Raw genomic sequence first — 19,461 nt, 5'->3', positions numbered from 1 at the left:
CACACCTTATGCAACCAAGAATTCAAGATACTCCCTCCGTAAAGAAATATAAGAGCATTTATATCACTACGTTAGTGTTCTTATATTTCTTTAGGGAGGAGTACTAGTTAGGGGATTGAGTTATGCTTTTTCTAACAGGGAGTTAGGCCGGGCGTCGGAGAACAAGATGGCCGTCATCCTTCCAAATTTCCACGGGTGTGAGGAAATTTTCTGCTATCACTGCAGCGGTAACTGAATTGGCAAGATGCTTGTGCATAGGTAAGGTATGCAGTGAAGAAGAAACTTCCCCCCTCTTTTGCCTCCATACCAAGTGTAAGGGCAGATTTTAATATGGTCCCTCTTACCTCCTCTTTTTAGATGTGAGGTAATCAAGCCAGTAATTAATGAGATCAATTGCTAAGATCTATTTTATACTCTTACTTTTCATGTGAAAAGAGGGAGTAAGAGGGACCATGTTAAAACTGCTCAACTGTAAGACCTTTCGTGCTCGTACTCAAGTCCATAAAGTGTCTGGAGCATAATATTATATACGCCCAAGGTTAGTGCTTGATGGGGCTCCCATGCCTAACTTGACCTTACTAAGCAAGTGCAAGCGTATAGTGTTTGGACAGCCAATTATAAAAACCACCGAAATCGTGTGTGGGCGATAACTGAACGACAAGGGATCCAGCGGCAGCTGCTGGGCTGTGCTAGAGATTCCTCGGCTGGATTTAATCGTCGTGCCCCGGGTCGTCCCTATAGCACTGCTCAAAAACCACAAGGGGCAGAACAATAATCAGACATCTTGCTCTCAAACCATACTGTACATGTATTGTAATTCGAGGACGCCTGCTGCTACGACTGAATTGGCAGATGTTTGTGCATAGGAAAAGCATAAGATCGTTTTGCACTTCGGAATGGTTTCATTTGTTATTAGGGGCAAAGTTTTAAATAGCGCGCTAAGCATCTTAGCGGCGGACCTCTTTCAAATGCTATAGCGTGCTATAGCGGAGCTATAGCGCGCTATTTAAAATGTTTGTTCATTTGTTTGGACCAAAGTCTCTTAGCGCAAGACCTTTTGTAAACGCTATAGCGTGCTATAGCGGAGCTCTAGCGGGCTATTTAAAACAGTGATTAGGGGGCTGCGTACGTAAATTACGTTAAATGTACAATTAGCTAGCGACACTCAGGCATTCAGCTAGTATATATGTCCGGCTAAAACCTAGAATATGCTTGCACCGAAGAAGAAGCGTTCAGTTTGGCAACTTTCCTTTTCATGGCCTGCAACCCAGAGCTGGTAGCTGACAGATTTGTGGTCAAGAATAAGATCTTTTGCAGTTAAGCCCACACATTGATGATGCACCAACGACCAATGATTTGTCATTAGTGTTATGTCTATGGCTATCCGCCAAATTGGATTTGAACAAAATGTCCCTCAATACGTCAACAATGCCATTACTTCAATTTCCGCTGCTCAAGCATACCTACCTTGACCATACCCAAACTTTTTTTGCTAAGCAACTGTAGAGCATTCCAACAGCCAACTATAAACAACACAGGGAGCAGAACAATAAGCAGACACCATTCTCCCAAGCCTACCAATAGAACACATGGCATAAGTTGCCCCTTGGCCACAGCAGAAGGCAAAAACCACTGGTGTGATGAATCTCTTTTTCTACCTCTTTTTAGTTCTACTTCTATCACCCACTGACAATATAGAATGATGCAGTTGGAAGACAAATCTGCGTACATGGACATGCTTGTAGGCCACCTGTACAAAGAGGTGGCCTTTCTGAATTTCACTTCCCATATTAAAAACATCAAAGACAATGATGCTACATTTGATCTTTAGTGCGTTTTTTCCCAGTACGACTAGGATGTAGACCGGTACCATTATCTGGAGACTAGTGGAACATAGTTCAACAGTTCATGCAAAAAATTGTGTTGTTGTAGCATGTATCGGATCTACAGCTTCTCTCAGAAGTGAAGGATGGTAACAATGGCCACTTTATTTGTATTCGGAACCTTGGATTTAGGTCCAAATAGAACATATAATTAACTCAACTCAAATACTAGGAACACTGTACATTATTGTAGAGCAAGCTTTTTCAAGCAATGCTTTCTTTTCTGTCTGGGGTGGGCACATATATTCGCGCCAAAAAAAGAACATACATATATTGCAAGTGGCTCAATTCGACGTTGAGCCAGCTCATGTACACAACACCAAACAATTTCAACCATCCAATTCTTCCATGTGGCAGGTCTCAATGCTGAACAATAAAAAGGCATCTTTCTCCCAAGCATGCACCATAGAGCACGCGGGATAAGGTAGAGTTTTTTTCTTTGAAATGGGCTGCTACTTGTCATGGGGATGCTTGCTCCTGGTCCTCTGCGTAGTCCACTCCATGCTTCCGAGTTCTTCAAGTTGCTTAAGAGAGGAAAGGGCGGCCCTCATGGATATTAGCTCTTGGTTCATGACCGCGAAGTCCGAGGTTCCCAGTTGGTGGGGACACGGTGAGGACTGCTGCTCGTGGGAAAGGATCACTTGCGACAATAGCACGCGACGAATATTGCGTCTCGATCTTCACCCGATCTACCAGCAAATCCCTATCCATAATAGTGATGGCTCTACATTATTTCAACCCATGGAAGCTGCATGCTGGAACTTGAACTTGGCAATCTTTTCTTCGTTTCGGGAGCTTCAGCTGTTGGATTTCTCTGCAAATTTCACTTGTTTACAAAATTTCGACGGTATGTGGCTTGTGTTGCATGCTTGCAACTCCATTTTATTCTTCCAGTAAGTTTGATTGCAAAAATCTTATTCTGAATCAAACAATTTCTTCAGGTCTCCAAGGATTGAGTAAGCTCAAGTATCTCAACCTCAGTGATAACAGTTTCATAGGCGATATCTCAGGATTTGTCAACAAAATGGTTTCTCTGGAGGTCATAAATCTGAACAGAAACAACATGAGTGGGGTTCTTCAGAATACAGGTATTGTAACTAATCAATTTGACATCCCTTATCAGTTGGTACAATTAATTTTTACTTCTAAAAGGCATATATATCATGGCAGGTTTAAACAATCTCCAGAACTTGCGAGAACTGCATATGAGATCTAATCAATTGAGTGGTAGCCTCCCAGCATCCATATTTGGCCTTCCACGCCTTGAGTATCTGGATCTTTCAGAAAACCTCTTTGAAGGACACATACCTATAAACTCATCTTGGAAGTGTTCCTCACTGCTTCAAACTCTCAGGTTATCCAAAAACAAGCTAGGCGGTAAATTTGATTTCTTCTGGCTAAGAAACTGTACAAAGCTCAAACAAATAGATCTGTCCAGGAATACTAATTTGCTTGTTCAAGTGAAAATGCATGGCTGGGTACCTAAATTTGAATTGAGAACACTACTGCTCTCTTGGTGTAATCTTGATAAAAGCATGCTTACAGAGCCACATTTCCTACGCACACAACATCATCTGGAATTTCTTGATTTGTCCAACAATGATTTGCCAGGAAGCATGCCTAATTTTCTGTTAGCAAATGAAGCGACACTAGCTTACCTGGATCTTTCAAATAACTCGTTAGTTGGATCACTATACCCCAGTTGGCAAAACCAAACTGATCTTCAACTACTTAACATATCTCTGAACCGTATTAAAGGGCAGCTGCCGCCCAATATCAGTTCCATGTTTCCCAAACTGTGGATTCTCGATGTTTCTCATAATAATATATCTGGAGTTGTTCCATCTTCATTGTGCAACATTGGCAGGATTCAAATTATGGACCTATCAAATAACAACTTTGTAGGGCAGGTACCATCTTGCTTGTTCACGAACTGTTCTGCATTGAATATATTGAAGCTCTCAAACAATAATCTCGGGGGCACGATACTTGACAGGGCTAGTAACTTGTCATTTTTGTCGGAAATATACCTAGACAACAACAAATTTGAAGGGACTCTTCCTAGAAATCTGTCTGGTAATGTCCGAGTCATGGATTTACATGGTAACAAGATGTCTGGAGAAGTAGACATTTCATTATGGAATCTTCCTTTACTGGAAGCTTTGAGCCTTGCTAGAAATAGTTTAAGTGGTCACATTCATCCAGAAATGTGTAAATTAACAAGTCTCCGACTGTTAGATCTATCTGAAAACTATTTTGTCGGGCTTATACCACACTGCAGCCGTACATTACCACTCTGGTTTCTGAGTATATCTGGGAATTCACTGTCAGGCTCCCCAGATGCATTTTTCAACAACTCCTTCATTACAGCTTTGGATCTCAGCCGTAATCAGTTCACAGGCAACCTTGAGTGGACACGATATCTTTTTGAAATCAATCTACTTTTGTTAGGCGGAAATAAGTTTGAGGGACAGATCTCTTCAAATCTATGTCGTCTCCAACACTTGAGTTTAATTGACATCTCTCACAACAGACTCTCGGGTTCTGTACCACCATGTATTGGTGGCATTCCATTTGAAGACCCCGAAGCTTATAAATTCTTTTGGCCGACAACTACTGGTATTAGTACATTTGGAGAGTGGTTTGAAGGTATGGACTTCTCATATGACAGCCATTATGTCCTCGGAGGTTTCACCTTCACAACTAAAGGGAATCCATACACATATGGACGTAACTTCTTCATGTCGATGTCTGGCATTGACTTATCAGCAAACATGTTGTCAGGTGAAATTCCATGGGAGATAGGGAATTTAAGCCATATCAAGTCTCTCAATTTGTCAAACAATTTCTTGACTGGACCAATTCCTGCAACCTTTGCAAATATGAGCGAGATCGAAAGTTTAGATCTATCAGGAAACAGGCTGAATGGATTGATACCATGGCAGTTAACTCGGCTGTCATCACTAGGTATGTTCTCAGTGGCGTACAACAACTTATCGGGATGTCTACCAGCCACCGGTCAGTTGAGCACATTTGATATGGACAGCTACAGAGGGAACAAAAACCTTAGATCATGCAATTCCAGTTCAGGTCCCGGGGCACGGAAGGACACGGTAGGAAATACGCCAGATGATTCGGACCCAATACTGTACATAATAAGTGCCGCCTCGTTCGTTGTGGCATTTTGGTCCACTGTCACATTTGTATTTTGTCATTCCTTCGGACAACGTGTTATACTCAAACTGTAATAGGCACACACACAGAGAAGGTATTGGTGAAAGATGATGATGTGTAAACAACACAGGCTTCAAGAAATGCTTTCCGATTATCGACTATTCGTGTATTTTTGTAAACTATGTCATCTTTTATTGCTTTTATAGAAGTTGTGTCTCAGCATGAATGTTCTGGTTTGATCTTTTGTATGAAGGTGGTTAAATCTCACAGGAAGCCTGTTGAAAATAAACTTCAATTTAAAATATGTCCCGGTGCCGAGGAACTGTCTTTAAGTGTCTCCGATGGCGTTGTGAAATGGTTGGATTTCTTCAGAGCCGATGATTCCTTTTGCAAGAAGTCGAACTGCAATAAGCGTCTAATATTTAGAAGTTGTTTGGTTTGGCATTGTTAACACAACCGTAATGGATATCAAATTACTCTGTTAACATGAAGGGAATGGGGGAAAACTGAAACTTGCTTGGTTCATCTGAGGGAACGGAATCTGAAATATCCAGCAAATGAATTTTGGCTGCCGCATGCTGTCCTCGTTGCCATGGCTGCCGGCTAGCCGCCGATTGATTTCTGCTAAACACTAGTTTGGCACATATCCGTCCGGAAGATGCAGAGCTTACCATGGAGCGTAACCATGGCGGTCGCCATGATCGAGGGCGTTCACCGCCTAGAGGAAAACCCGGCGGCTCAGACAGGTAGGCCTCGTGGTCGGACATGCGCGCGAGAGCTTCATCGGCTGGAGCACCCGCAGCATCACAACAAGACGCGTGCACGAGTGGCAACAGCAGGCACCTGCGCGGTCGATACGCTCAAGGTGGACGGCGGCGACGGGCGTTCTGGAGATGAAGACGCTGCTCAGGGCCACTGGGTCACAGGGTCCGTGCTCAGCAACGGCAAGGCCACTCGAGAGAGAGAGAGAGCGAGAGGAGTAAATTGCAAAAAAGAAAAAAATGAACCCTAAATCAAAATACCATCATGTTATTATTTTTTATTTCTTTGCAAAACCAGTTTGCTGAAAATACTGATCGCTCAATTAGCACCGGTTGACGCCGAATCTGACCGATGTCAGTGCTCACATGGAACGGAAAAAGTGACGCTGTTAGAATGGAATGTTAGCACTCCTATGCCTCCTTCGCATTCGCATTTGACCAAACACCTCGCAGGCGTCCTGGTGTGGCCTCTTCTTCGTCGCTGCCTTGGTTGATGCCGCGACGAGGTCTCCGCAGACAGTAGGGAAGACTCCCCATCCTCCATCTCTCTCTGCTCCGTGACACAACCACGTCCGAGCATGGCGACGCCGGGCGGCGGCTTCCCGTGATGCGCGCCCGGGAGCGCTCACCGACGTGGCCCCGGACCGTCACAGCGAGGCCGTAATCGCTGATGAGCCTCAAGGAATGTGCGGCGGGCGCGGTGAGCACGGCCATATCATCTCGTGGAGCCGGGAGCGCATGGCGGAGGCAGCCGACGCAGGCCGCGATGGTGTTGCAAGCATGAAGCATCCAGGAGCACAACGCTGGGTCGAGGTGCGCGGCCGCAAGGAGGTCTGCCACGCCAGGTGCCCGAGCGCCGCGAGCGAGGACGCCGGCAGGGTGATTCAGCGGGCCCTGCTGGCCGCAGACAAGCCAACGTGGCTGCAAGACGGATTTGGGCGGGCATGGGCAGCTGGGCGTGGTGTGCGTGCTTGCCTGGTTGGCATCCGGCATACCGGCGTGGTGTGTGTGTCTATGTCGGCCATGTTGATCGGTGCCCTACGGGGAGGCGGGATGCGGGAAGTTGCAGCAGCACTTGCGGCGGGGAGAAGCTGCAGAACGGGCGGCGGTGACGAGAACTCACCGACGGCGACGATCGGGTGGCCTTTGACGCCGGCTGAAGACCTCTGGCTGTGCGCCTCTCGCCGGACGCCACGGCTGCCTCGCATGCTTGCGCGCGACCTGTTCGGTACAATGCCAAAAAGAAATGCTTGGGGAGAGAGAGAGGGGGTGTAGATGCTGACCGGTGGGGCCCATGTATAGTTTACCGCCGGGGTCAAACAACGTGAGATTTTGGTGCCGCGTCAGCTCACCGGTCAGATATGGTGTCGAACAGATAGATATGGTGTCAACAGATGCTAAGAGCAACTTCAAAGGGCCGGCCCAAACGGGCGGCGCTTTTGTCCGCTTTTCGTCCGTTTGGGTCGGCTAGTGGTCAGTTCAGCACATTCGATATGAGCAGTTACAAAGGAAACCACAACCTTAAATCATGCAATTCCAGTTCAAGTCCAATGGTACCGAATGATACTGTAGGAGGTGATGATTCTGACCTGATTCTCTATGTGGTCAGCGCTATTTCATTCGTCCTGGCATTTTGGGCCACTGTTGCATTTGTGTTTTGCCATTCATTTGGACGGCATGTTGTGCTTAAGCTGTAATAGTCATATATAGAGAGAGAGGGCTGATGGTGAATACTGGTGAACGGTGATGGTTTGTAAACAACACAGGCAGATGGGTAGCAAATTGGTTCCCTGTTATGCATGTATTATTTGTGAAATATGCTTACTACTCCCTCCGTTTCTAAATAAAAGTCTTTATAGAGATTCCACTATGGACTACATACGGAGCAAAATGAATGAATCTACACTCTAAAATGCATCTATATACATCCGTATGTGGTTTATAGTGAAATTTCTACAAAGACTTATACTCCCTCCATCCCATAATGTAAGACGTTTTTTAACACTACACTAGTGTCAAAAAACGTTTTACATTATGGGACGGAGGGAGTATTTAGGAACGGAGGGAGTATATCTTTTGTTGCTTTATAGAAGTTGTGTAAGAAGGAATATTTCCAGTTTGTTCTTCACTAAGTCTCACGGGTCCTTTTTCCCCCTTGGATCTCACGGTTACTGATGGGGTTGTGAGATGGTTGGATTTCTTTTGGTGCCGATTTTTCTTTCTTTTGCAAGAAGTACCATCTAGTGAGATGGAAGGAAGTTTGTCTCCCTGAATAGCAGGGACATCTGATGTTTAAAGCTCTTTTAACTAGGAAAAGTTTTGGCAAACTTGGCACCGTAAAAGTACAATTCCAGTTTGAGGAAGACTCCCAAGGTTGGTGAATAGTGACTTGTTTTGGGCTGGGAATCATCAGAGCAGGTGATGTTATTCTCGATATCCTCAATGCTAGATGTATGTCCATTTTCTTAGCTCTATTATGTCTTGATAATGTTTTTTTAGAATATCTTGATTTTTTTGCGAGAAATGTCTTGATAATGTTTTTTTAAATATTATGTCTCTATAATGCTAGTAACACTAGAAACAATATGTATCTGGATTGTAAGGAGGGTATCTTTGGTTGATGATAAGATGCAAGACTGGGTGTGCCTCTCTAGAATTTGTCTCCTCATAAAACAATTCTCACGGTTTCTCTCTTCTCAGCCACTTTGCGCTCATCTTTTCTGAAGGAACCAACAAATAAACTCAAAAGTGATTTAACCAATAATGCGTGTGGCTGGCTCAAAGTTGCGGCGGCGTGTTCTCCATCCTTCCAAATATATAAAGTCCCCTAGGATTTTCAGTTTAACTTTCTCCATCCTTCCAAATATATAAAGTCCCCTAGGATTTTCAGTTTAACTTTCCCCATCCTTCCAAATATATAAGGCCCCATGGATTTTCAGTATAACCAAGATACCGAATTGGACTAACAAAGCATAAGTTATATGCCAAAAAAGTGTACCCCTGGATTTGTATTTGGAAGAACCTTCACTATGCTCACACATTTGTTGCTATCCTGTAGTTGGAAGAACCTTACTAATACTAACGATGATGTTGACTACATTGCTTTTTTCTTAGAGGGGTTAACTTTTTTTCGAAAAGGGGTGGTTCCCCGGCCTCTGCATCAGAAAGATGCATACGGCCACATTTATAAATTAAAAAGTAGTTCAACAATGTCTTGCAAAGTGCTGCAACAAAGGATACTGGCTCACAAAGAGCAAGCAAAATAAAGCAAGGCCCAAAAGCCACAACCGGCTGGCATAGTAAAGAGAGATAGGTAAACAAAGCGCCTATTATATTACATTGCCGCCATCCAAACCGGTTGAAGAAATCCCGCGCTACCACCTCTCACCGGACAGATCCAGTAACCAAACGCGCCCTGGCCTCCGTCGGAGTGAGTAATGACCACGTACGGATTAGCGCAGTAGCCCGGAATAGAACCTGCAAAAAATGAATAGTTGTTGTTCTGTTAAAAGCCAAGTCATTTCTGCAGTTCCAAATTGCCCATAACAACGCACATGCTCCCACTCGAATTTGTCTAGCTGTTTCGGCCTCTATACCAACCAGCCACGTTCCAAACAACGACCTGACCGAATTCGGAGGAGTAATGTTAAAGGCAATTTGCACCGAGCGCCACAACACCCTCGACATCGGGCACTCAAAGAAAAGATGCTTGATATTTTCATCCCGATCACAGAAACTACACCTAGTAGATCATGTCCAGTTGCGCTTAATCAAATTATCTTTCGTTAGAACGACTTGTTTATGCACAAACCACATAAACACTTTGATTTTCAGAGGAACCTTAACTTTCCAAACGTGTTTGGGACTAGGAATTACACTAGAATTGATGACATCAATGTACATCGACTTGACTGTGAATTCACCAGATTTAGTAAGCTTCCAACACAACTGATCGGGCTGATGAGTAAGCTGAACCTCCATGAGTCTACTCACCAGATGAATCCAAGCCTCCCACCGGTTACCCACAAGCACCCTCCTAAATCGGATGTTAAGAGGAGCAGATTGCAGACTCGTTGCAAGCAGAGCATCCCGTCGCTGCACAATGCGATAAAGCGTCGGATACTGGAGTGCCGGTGGTGCATCACCAAGCCAGGTATCTTCCCAGAATCGAGTGTTATTGCCATCACCGACAACAAACTTTGTTCTGTGAAAGAAAGTAGCTTTGACCCTCATTAACCCCTTCCAGAAGGGTGAATCAGTGGGTCGAGCCGTCACCTGTGACAAGGTCTTAGAGTATAGATACTTGTTACAAAGAATCTGTGCCCAAGTTGCCTCAGTCTCGGCAGATAACTTATAAAGCCACTTACTTAGAAGGCATATGTTTTTAACTTCAAGGTTCTCAACCCCAAGACCCCCTTGGTCTTTTGGTCGGCAGATGACATCCCATTTGGCTAGGCGGTACTTTCTCTTAGTTTCATCGCTCTGCCAGAAGAAACGAGACCGATAGAAGTCCAGCCTTTTCCTAACTCCAACTGGAACCTCAAAAAAGGATAAGAGAAACATAGGCAAACTCATGAGCACCGAATTAATAAGAATCAATCGGCCTCCATACGACATAAATTTGCCCTTCCAGCAGCTCAATTTGTTCTCATACCAATCCTCGATAAACTTTCATTCGCTATTAGTTAACTTACGATGGTGAATGGGGATACCAAGGTAAGTGAACGGAAGAGTCCCCAAATCGCAACCAAACAGTTGCTTGTAAGCATCTTGTTCCTCTTTGGCTCTACCGAAACAGAACAACTCGCTTTTATTGAAGTTGATCTTCAGACCGGATAATTGCTCAAATAGGCACAATACCAGCTTCATATTTCTCGCCTTAACCAAGTTGTGCTCCATAAAAATGATTGTATCATCGGCGTACTGCAGAATGGACACACCACCATCGACAAGATGAGGCACCAAGCCACCTACTTGCCCTGCCTCATTTTCCCTTCCTATCAAGATTGCCAACATGTCAACAACAATGTTGAAGAGGATAGGAGACATTGGATCACCTTGCCTCATGCCCTTGTGTGTCTGGAAATAAAGACCTATATCGTCATTCACTTTAATTCCAACACTCCCTTTTTGCGTGAAAGATTCAACTTGGCGCCTCCAAGCTTTGTCAAAATCCTTCATACGTAAGTCTTGTTGTAGAAAGGGCCATTTGACTTTATCGTACGCCTTCTCGAAATCCACCTTAAAAACCACTCCATCCAGTTTCTTCGTGTGAATTTCATGGAGCGTTTCATGCAGGACCATCACCCCTTCAAGAATGTTCCTATCCGGCATGAAAGCAGATTGAGTAGGCTGCACCATAGTATGCGCAATCTGTGTGAGCCTATTCGTCCCGACCTTGGTAAAAATTTTGAAACTCACATTAAGAAGACAGATTGGCCGAAATTGCTCAATCCGCACCGCCTCTGTCTTCTTGGGAAGAAGTGTTATCGTTCCAAAATTCAGCTTAAAAAGGTGAAGCTGACCAGCGAAAAGATCATTGAACAAAGGCAATAGATCTCCTTTAATAATGTGCCAACATTTCTTGTAAAACTTGGTCGGGAAACCATCCGGGCCAGGAGCCTTATTATTCTTCATCTGGGAAATGGCCTCAAAAACCTCTTTCTCAGAGAAAGGAGCAATTAAAATATCATTCTCAACAGCTGTCAATTGAGGCACATCCTCAATCCTAGACTCATCCAGCGACACACAGTTCTCCTCTGGAGGTCCAAACAACTGCTTGTAATACTCAGTAATATATAGCTTTAAATTTTCCTGACCCAGAATCGTTCCCTCATCTTGTTCAAGCTGAAAGATTCTCTTCTTTCTATGCTTGCCATTAGCAATCATGTGAAAAACTTGTGTGTTTGCGTCCCCCTGGACGACCCGTCGGACTTTGGCCCGAAGCGCCCACTTTAATTCTTCCTCACGAAGTAGCTCTTTCAGCCTCATTTCCGCATCGAGCTTCGCCTGAAGCTCCGAGGCTGGCAGGATCATGTTCTCAGCTTTTACATCAAGGGACTGAATAAGCGAAAGGAGTTGTTCCTTCTCAATCTTATAAACCCCACTAAGATGCTTAGCCCACCCTCGTAGGAAGCTTCTCAGATGCCTAATTTTATTCTGCCAACGCTCAAGTGCAGTTCTACCTCCTGCATCCTTAGCCCATTCTCTGGCAACAATATCTAAGAACCCTTGTCTCTCAAACCACGCAAGCTTGAACGAGAAGACATTCTTATTTCCCACATGGGTGGCATCCCCAGAGTCAATGAATAAAGGCGTATGGTCCGAAATGCCCCGTGTAAGTGCCTGCACCGTTACACAAGGGAATTTCTGCTCCCACTCGACGCTAGCCAGAACCCGATCTAGCTTCTCAAACGTCGGATTAAGCAGGGCATTAGCCCAAGTGAACTTCCTGCCCGAAAGCTCAATCTCATGCAGATCCAGACTTTCAATGATGGTGTTGAACATGAATGACCATCTACCGTCGAAATTATCATTATTCTTCTCATCACGCCTTCTGATAATATTAAAATCACCCCTACTAGGATAGGCAGTTGCTCAGAACCACAAATCCTAACCACATCAGCCAAAAAATCTGGTTTAAGCTCGGGCTGTGCGGCTCCATAAACCGCCACCAAAGCCCAGTTAAACCCATTGGCCTTCGACCTCACCCTAAACTTAACTGCGAAATCTCCCATGACCACGCTTCGGACTTCTAACGAGTCACATCTAACTCCGAGTAAAATCCCACCCGATCTTCCTCGCGGAGGTAGACAATGCCAATCAAACTCAATACCTCCCAACAACGTATTGAGAAATTGAGGCGAAAAGTCGGCTCTACCAGTTTCCGATAAAGCGATAAAGTCCAACTTATGCTCAATAGAAGCCTCAGCAAGAAACCTTCTTTCAGCCAAGTCTTTCAGATCTCTGCTATTCCAAAAGATTCCTTTCATAACTCGTCATGGAATTTTTTAGCTGTTCTAATCCACGCGCGGAAACCGGGTAAATCTTCCGCTTCCATTTGCGTTTAGGAAAATTAAAACTCTCCAGCTGGTCCTCACAACCAGTCTCAGAGGCGCGCAATTCAACAAAGTCCACTCGCTCATCTTCCTCCTCAGGCTCAGGAGACGAATGAGCGAGATCCGCACACAAATTATCGAGTACCCTAACCCCAAAGCATCAATCTCGGAGTTATTCATGGGTTTAACCGCAGCTAAGTTACGTATCATCTCAAGCGCCCGCTCAGCCTCTAAATCCAATAAATCATTAACCGAATTTGAAATTTCACTATCATTGCTACCTAGTGAAATTCCTATCTTATTTGCATTATTAATAATCTCATCATTGGAAAAATGCAAAATAGAAAAAGAAGTATTGACAGACATACCCGTAGTGACCTCCACGTCACGAAGCTTGGACGCCCTCATAGCGCACCGCTGCTGAATGTCGTCCACCTCCGGATGGTGCTGGAGACGGCTGCTCAACTGTCGCCCCTCAGAAACCGGATCCGGGATACCAGCGAAAGCAATCACCTCCTCCCGAGAAGCTCTACTGGGGTGCACCATGCCGGGGGACGGAGAAGCCATGGCCTCCTGCCCGAGCTCCCCCCTACCCCGGACAAAGGGCGAACTGTCGTCACCGGCGCCGCCGGCACACAAAGCCCTCGTGGCGCCACAGGAGAAGAGGCCCCCGAGGCCACCGAGGCCACCTGCCCCGAGCCCCGTCCGGACCGCGACTCCAGCGCCAGCATCGCCGGCCCGGAAGAAGGAAGTAAAGGTGTCTGGTCGAGAAACCTCGGCCTCCCAATCGAAGGCTCAAGCTGCATCATCTGAAGCTCCCCCACCGCCAGCCCTGATGAGGGAAGCGCGGCCACCTGCCCCACGCCCCCACCAGCAGCAGGCACCCTCGGCTGCACCTGCACAGTCGCGGCCGTAGAGGAGTAGTCCAAAGCCCCCATCTTCAGACTCTCTCCTGCGTGAACGACCTCCTCCGCCTCAACCCTGACCAGGATCGGCGACTCCCCCAAAGGAGGAGACACTGGCCCCTCAAACTCCAGTGCCGGAAGCGAGCGCTCAAACACCTCATCCGACTCCACCCGATCACTCCACAATCTCGGGGGTGCAGATGCCGGCTCAAAAGAACCGAACCTGAGAGTAGTCGTCGGCACCGTAGAAGGAGTAACCGTCCCATCCGCAGACACCTGAGCATCAGCACCCTGCGTGGTGGACAACTCACGTCCACTATCAGCAGCTGGTGCCTCCTTAAGTGCCGAACTATCATCATCCTCGTGCATATCAGAATCAGACCCGTTGGCCCCCTCGGCAAAGATACTCTCATCCTCGAACTCAATAACAAGGTCATATATATGGCCTCGATATGCCCACTTAACCACCTCCGGCACAAACTCGATGTTCAGCACACTAACCAGTACGCGGGCAATCCCGTGGGCTCTAGTAAAGTCCATATCCACACGCTCCGGTCTGCCAATCATGATACCCAAACTGGCCACGACCCGGGCATCCTGCATCGGTCTGGATGGAGCCCCAGAGAATCACAACCAAACCTGAGTCAGAGGCTTGCCCGTAGGCTCACCCTCTTCCACTCCTGAAACTCAAGCACACCATCAGTACCTGGCACCTTGCACATCCCGAAACTCAGAAGCCTCTGAGGGTCCTCAATTGACGGAAACTCAACCCAAAACAGCTTGTCTTCCACAGTCGCAAGCTCCCACCGGAACTCCCTAGGGGCTAACTCCTTAAGCCTCTGTATAATCTGCGACTCCGAAACCTCTCCTCTAGCAATCTTAACCAACCCAGTTGTCAAGCTCAACATCTCGTCAGGAACCTCCATCTCCGTTGGAGATTCAAAGAATGTAAGCTCGGCACAGTACACCCCATACATCATCAGTGATGGTGCCTGCTCTCTCAGAAGCGGACAGCCCCCCGCATCGTGTGCTGGTTTGCCACAACTGCCACACAACTCGACCACACACTCCGCAATAAAATGTCCCTTACCACCACAACGATAACATAGCATATTCTCCTTCTTGCGTGCATATTTTGAAGCTCCGTCAGACTCAGCCCTGGAAGGATCCTCCAGAGATACAGTCCCCCCGGAACCATTCTCGGGTAACTCTGCATTCGCAAGCGCCGAGACCACCTCCAAAGCCTGGCCTGTCAAAACCTGCTGCTCAGCATCCCCATCAATCACCATCGGATCAGTCACAGTCGGAGTAGGCGGCCGTGGGCGATACCGGCCCCCTCGACCCCCACGCCCACCACGGTGACCACGGAAGCCACCCGCGGTCGAAGACCCGGGCCAGCCGCCCCCTCAACAAAACCTCCTGGGGGCCCCATGAACGGGCGCTCTGCCGAGCCATCGCTCTGCCAAGCATGACCTCGACCGCCACCAGTCGATGAGGATCCACGGTGCTTACCAGCTCCATACGCGTTGACCCCATCATCACCCCACTGACCCTGAGGTGCAGCCGTGACTTGAGTCGGAGGACGAGCCAGGTGCTGAACTGTTCCGGATCGATTCTGCGGAGGCATAGCGACAAGGTGAGGTGGTGGAGCTGGCCTCGGCTGGCCAGCCAACAACCCCTGAGCGGGCGGCCGCGGTGCACACCTCCTCGGCCCGCATTGTTCCTTGCTGTAGATGGCGCCGGAGGTCGCTGACCCACCGGAACTGGCGCCGGCGGCCGCAATGCCGCCGGACTAGGCGCCGCCGGACTAGGCGCCGCCGGTCTAGGCCCGGGCAACACGGCACCCCGGCCGGCCGCTACCCCCACCGAAGACACACCCCTGCCAGCCTGCAGCAGGATCGTACCCCCGCGGCCAGCTCCCGTTGGCGGCAACGAAGCACCACGGCTGCTGCCCGAGGCCACGGGGTTCAGCCCAATGCCAGCAGCTGGCAACCCAGCGCCACGGCCACCGCCGCTGCCCTGCTGCGGCGCGGTCCCAAGGCGGCCGGCATCCTGATTCGCCACCGTTCTCTTCCCCGGCGGCAAAGGTCCTCCGCGACCCAGCATCGATCGAAGCGGAGGAATACGTTTCGCTCGTTTTGTCCAAACCGATCGAAAGCTCCGACTCTGCCTACGAGGAACCCTAGCGTGCGGTATGTGAGATGCAGACGATCGAGCTAGCGGCGCCTCCTCGCCCTCGATAGCGTTCGGCTGTGGCCTGCGCTGGGCCTCATACCCAAGCACCACTAGCCCACGTACTGCAGCCCTCTCTGAGCCACTCTCGTTGCAGAAAAAACCGGTCGGACCCGGGATAGACTGGGCCTCATACCCATCTATCCCCGACCCAACACGAGCCGGCCCACCAACATCCGATGGCAGCCCCTCTCGGCCTACCAGCAAATTCAAACGATGTTACGATTAGCAGCGATCCCGAGATCCTGAAAACTAGGAGTTTCCAACTCTGTCGCCGGCGGCCTCGATCCGGCCATCGTCCGGCGAAGAAACTTCTTCCGTTTGACAACAACCCACGAATCCGGCTTAATGAGATAAAAAACCGTAAGATTTGGGCGACATACCTTAGGAAGAGGGCCTTTCCATGGCTTGATCGCCACCGACGAGGTTCTCCGGTGAACTATCCGGCGTACCATCTCATTCTTCTCGCCCGCGTCGAGCCCCAACCTGGCCGGATCATGGATAGGAAGAATATCATCGATCGCAGACGCCACCTCCTCCTCTGAATAACCGGCATTGAACCAGTCATTAATGTGGTCCGACGGCGTTGGCGACGGCGGCGATGGCGGTTCGTCCGCCTCTCCATCCGCGCCATCCTCCTCCGGGTCCGCTAGTGCCCAAAACCGTCCTCCGCACCGGCGATCACCGGCGTGGACAGGTTGGGCACGTGCGGCGGCCCATCCAATCGCCCCTCCAGTCGTCCCTCCAGTCGCCCCTCCCATGTTGACGAAGTCGGGCAGACGGAACCCTACAGGGGTTAACTACATCGCTTAATTGTTGATACATCATCGCGATGCTAACTAAACACCACTACAATTGTAATTATTGTCTAAGCAATTTCGAAACAACATAGCAAGTAGTAGTTGTCATCCTATGGTTTAACAATTTTTCACATAATCTGATAACTGCCACCACAGTGGCAACTGTTACACCATGGGCAGGTAAGTACACAACCACCATGGCGGTGACTAATGCTAACGAACATGATAACTACACTATTTAACTATATTTTCTTAACACTATATATGTTGTAACAAGTTACCATATAGTACGATGAATATCACAATGAACTTGTACTAAATCAACGACACTTATTTTGAAACGAAGGAAGTATTAAATACAAGTGATGAAGACTCTATGACTAACATACAAATAACCAAAGCGCACATCATTTTATTTACCAAACAAATAAATATGTTAACTTTGATACCAATCAAATCATGATACAGTCCAACCCCATATGAAAATAGTGAAGGGAAAGAAATTGGAGCGTTAAAATGGCGTTTGGATTTGCTTGATACTATTGCCACATGGTTTAGCATGTGAAAACTTTGAAAATCGATTTTGACTGTTCATACCACATAGTCTTTTTTATAAACAGTTTGGATTGCTTACCACGCGTGTCATGTGGTCACACTTCACACTTCACACTTCATATAATTGGATGAAATGATATGTAAGAGATTGGTTATACATCTGGTCCTAACATAATATTTCCCACAAAAAAACATATTACTTCCTCTAATCCATATTAATTGATATTAGTTGTTGCTGACGGAGTATTACATCTTTCTCACTTCTCAAACTTTTGAGAGTGTACATTTCATCTCTCAGACTTTAACATGGTAAACAAGAAAATGCAATGTGTTAAAAAAAACAAGACAATGCAATCTTGTTTGGTAACCTGGTTAGAGTCCCAATCAATCTGAAATTTATTTTCCTTCCTACTAGTTAGTCGGTTGAACGTCCAATGCCATTTATCTTTCTGCCGGCGTCGAGGAAGAAGGCCGCTACGGCAGCCCACTCCTCCAGCAGCTTCTCCTCGCCCCCGTCCTTGCACAGCGGCGGGAAGAAGAGCCAGAACGACGTGCCGGCGACGAACACCACCACAATCACCGTCGCCACAGCCCGCGGCGGCGACGGCCACCCCCTCGCCGCCCACCGTCGCGCGCACCACCCCTCGGCGACGCAGCAAGCGCCGTGGAGCACGAAGAGGGCGGTCATCCCGCCGTCCGGCCGCCGGAGGCTGAGGTAGTACACCATGCCCTCGTGCATCAGCCCGGACACGAGGAAGGTGGCCAGCACGCCGGCGGGGCTCCCGGCGCGCGCGCGCACGGGGTCGTACACCGACGGCCGGAGGATGGCCGACACCATGAGGTTCCACCTCCTGCCCCAGAAGTCGCGCAGCGAGGAGGCCAGGTAGGGCCGGTCGAACTGCGGCTCCGTCTCCATGCCGAGCGCGCCGGCGGCCGCCGCGATGCAGGGGAAGAAGAGGTCCAGGAAGCAGTATATGTGGACGCCGTACAGGGCCCGGCGCGCGTAGGGGTGCAGCCGAGCGTTGTACTGGTAGAGGCGGAGGATGGCGGCTATGGCGGCCACCTTGGCCGCGCAAGAGAGGAGCGACGGCAGCGGCTTGGCTTTGGGCGCTCCGGCGCCGGCAGGGCGGAGCTTGACGGGGAGCAGCGCGGTGAAGACGAACGGCAGCACGGGGAGGGCGGGGTCGAGCGGGCCGCGGCCGGCGGCGAGGAGGGCAAGCTTGAACGCGAAAAGCCAGGTTAGGAAGAAGGCGGCGGTGCCTCGGACGATGGCGGAGGAAGTGAGGGCCAGGGGAGCGGCGGCGAGGAACGGGAATAGCGGGAGCAGCGCGACGAGGCGCGGGAGGCCGGCGCGGAGGAGCGACGAGGCCACGCGCGCGTACAGTGCGGCGGCCAGGGACACCATGGGGATGCTGTCCCGCAGGAGCTCCATGGCCGTCGCGAGTTGCCGCCACCGGCACTGCACGGCCGCTGTCTCTGTCGCTCGATCTAGCACTGCAGTAGAGGAGGATGGATCTGGCAATAATGTTGAGTGGCACGCCCGCTGTGGCGGTCAGGAGCTGTCAGTGTATTTTAACCACAGTGTCGTGCCCACATGTGCTTGTGATATAAGGTAATCAATTGTGGATAGACAACTTGATAAAACTAGTAAGCTTGCACGTGCAACGCACGTCTTGCTAGCACATGCAAAGGTAAATAATGACAAATCATGATTAAATTAATGGTGGGCATAAGGTTCATTGATTTCTCAAGAAATATACTATGAGCAGAAAATAAATATAATATAAATGGATAAAGAATTGGTAAACAAAAATATGATCCGAATAAAGGTTGCATTATGATGGAGGAAATGTAACATATGTTTTGGATAACAGTGCCCAACCATATCATGAGTTTCGTAGAGGCACTTGAAATTTGATTGTGAGGTATTCTCTATTCCTGATCGATAATGCATAAAAATACAATTGAAAAGGGATATAAAAACCAAGCAATAATCAGCTTGGGCAACATTATCTTTTCTTTGTCGAGATGTCTTCATCAAGATTTCGTTCTCTGCTTTCTCTTTATCCAACTTAATTACTGGAAAGGTAATT

At 48.2% G+C, this 19,461-nt stretch overlaps 2 protein-coding genes across 2 annotated transcripts; one reads left to right on the top strand and one right to left on the bottom strand.

Moving 5' to 3' along the window:
* The first annotated feature begins 2,248 nt into the window (after window positions 1–2,248).
* On the top strand, window positions 2,249–5,131 carry LOC119367024 (receptor-like protein 45). Its single transcript, XM_037632661.1, has 3 exons — window positions 2,249–2,730; window positions 2,825–2,971; window positions 3,054–5,131. Exons 1-3 carry the CDS (start codon window positions 2,328–2,330, stop codon window positions 5,129–5,131), a joined length of 2,628 nt encoding a protein of 875 aa, XP_037488558.1. The 5' UTR covers window positions 2,249–2,327.
* A 12,447-nt stretch (window positions 5,132–17,578) lies between these two features.
* On the bottom strand, window positions 17,579–18,835 carry LOC119367023 (probable long-chain-alcohol O-fatty-acyltransferase 4). The gene has a single exon (XM_037632659.1). The coding sequence runs from the start codon at window positions 18,798–18,800 to the stop codon at window positions 17,784–17,786; it is 1,017 nt and encodes a 338-aa protein (XP_037488556.1). The 5' UTR covers window positions 18,801–18,835; the 3' UTR covers window positions 17,579–17,783.
* Between the last annotated feature and the right edge of the window lie 626 nt (window positions 18,836–19,461).

This window comes from Triticum dicoccoides, chromosome 2B (assembly GCF_002162155.2).
Source record: "Triticum dicoccoides isolate Atlit2015 ecotype Zavitan chromosome 2B, WEW_v2.0, whole genome shotgun sequence".
NCBI lineage: Eukaryota > Viridiplantae > Streptophyta > Magnoliopsida > Poales > Poaceae > Triticum > Triticum dicoccoides.
This window is presented reverse-complemented; position numbering and strand designations above follow the sequence as displayed.

Excerpts from the sequence above, each read along its gene's own strand:
- LOC119367023 (XM_037632659.1), bottom strand. The coding sequence starts at position 18,800 with ATGGAGCTCCTGCGGGACAGCATCCCCATGGTGTCCCTGGCCGCCGCA.
- LOC119367024 (XM_037632661.1), top strand. The coding sequence starts at position 2,328 with ATGGGCTGCTACTTGTCATGGGGATGCTTGCTCCTGGTCCTCTGCGTA. Across the intron at positions 2,731-2,824 it reads TTGTTTACAAAATTTCGACG|GTCTCCAAGGATTGAGTAAG; the intron begins GTATGTGGCTTG and ends CAATTTCTTCAG. Across the intron at positions 2,972-3,053 it reads TGGGGTTCTTCAGAATACAG|GTTTAAACAATCTCCAGAAC; the intron begins GTATTGTAACTA and ends ATATCATGGCAG.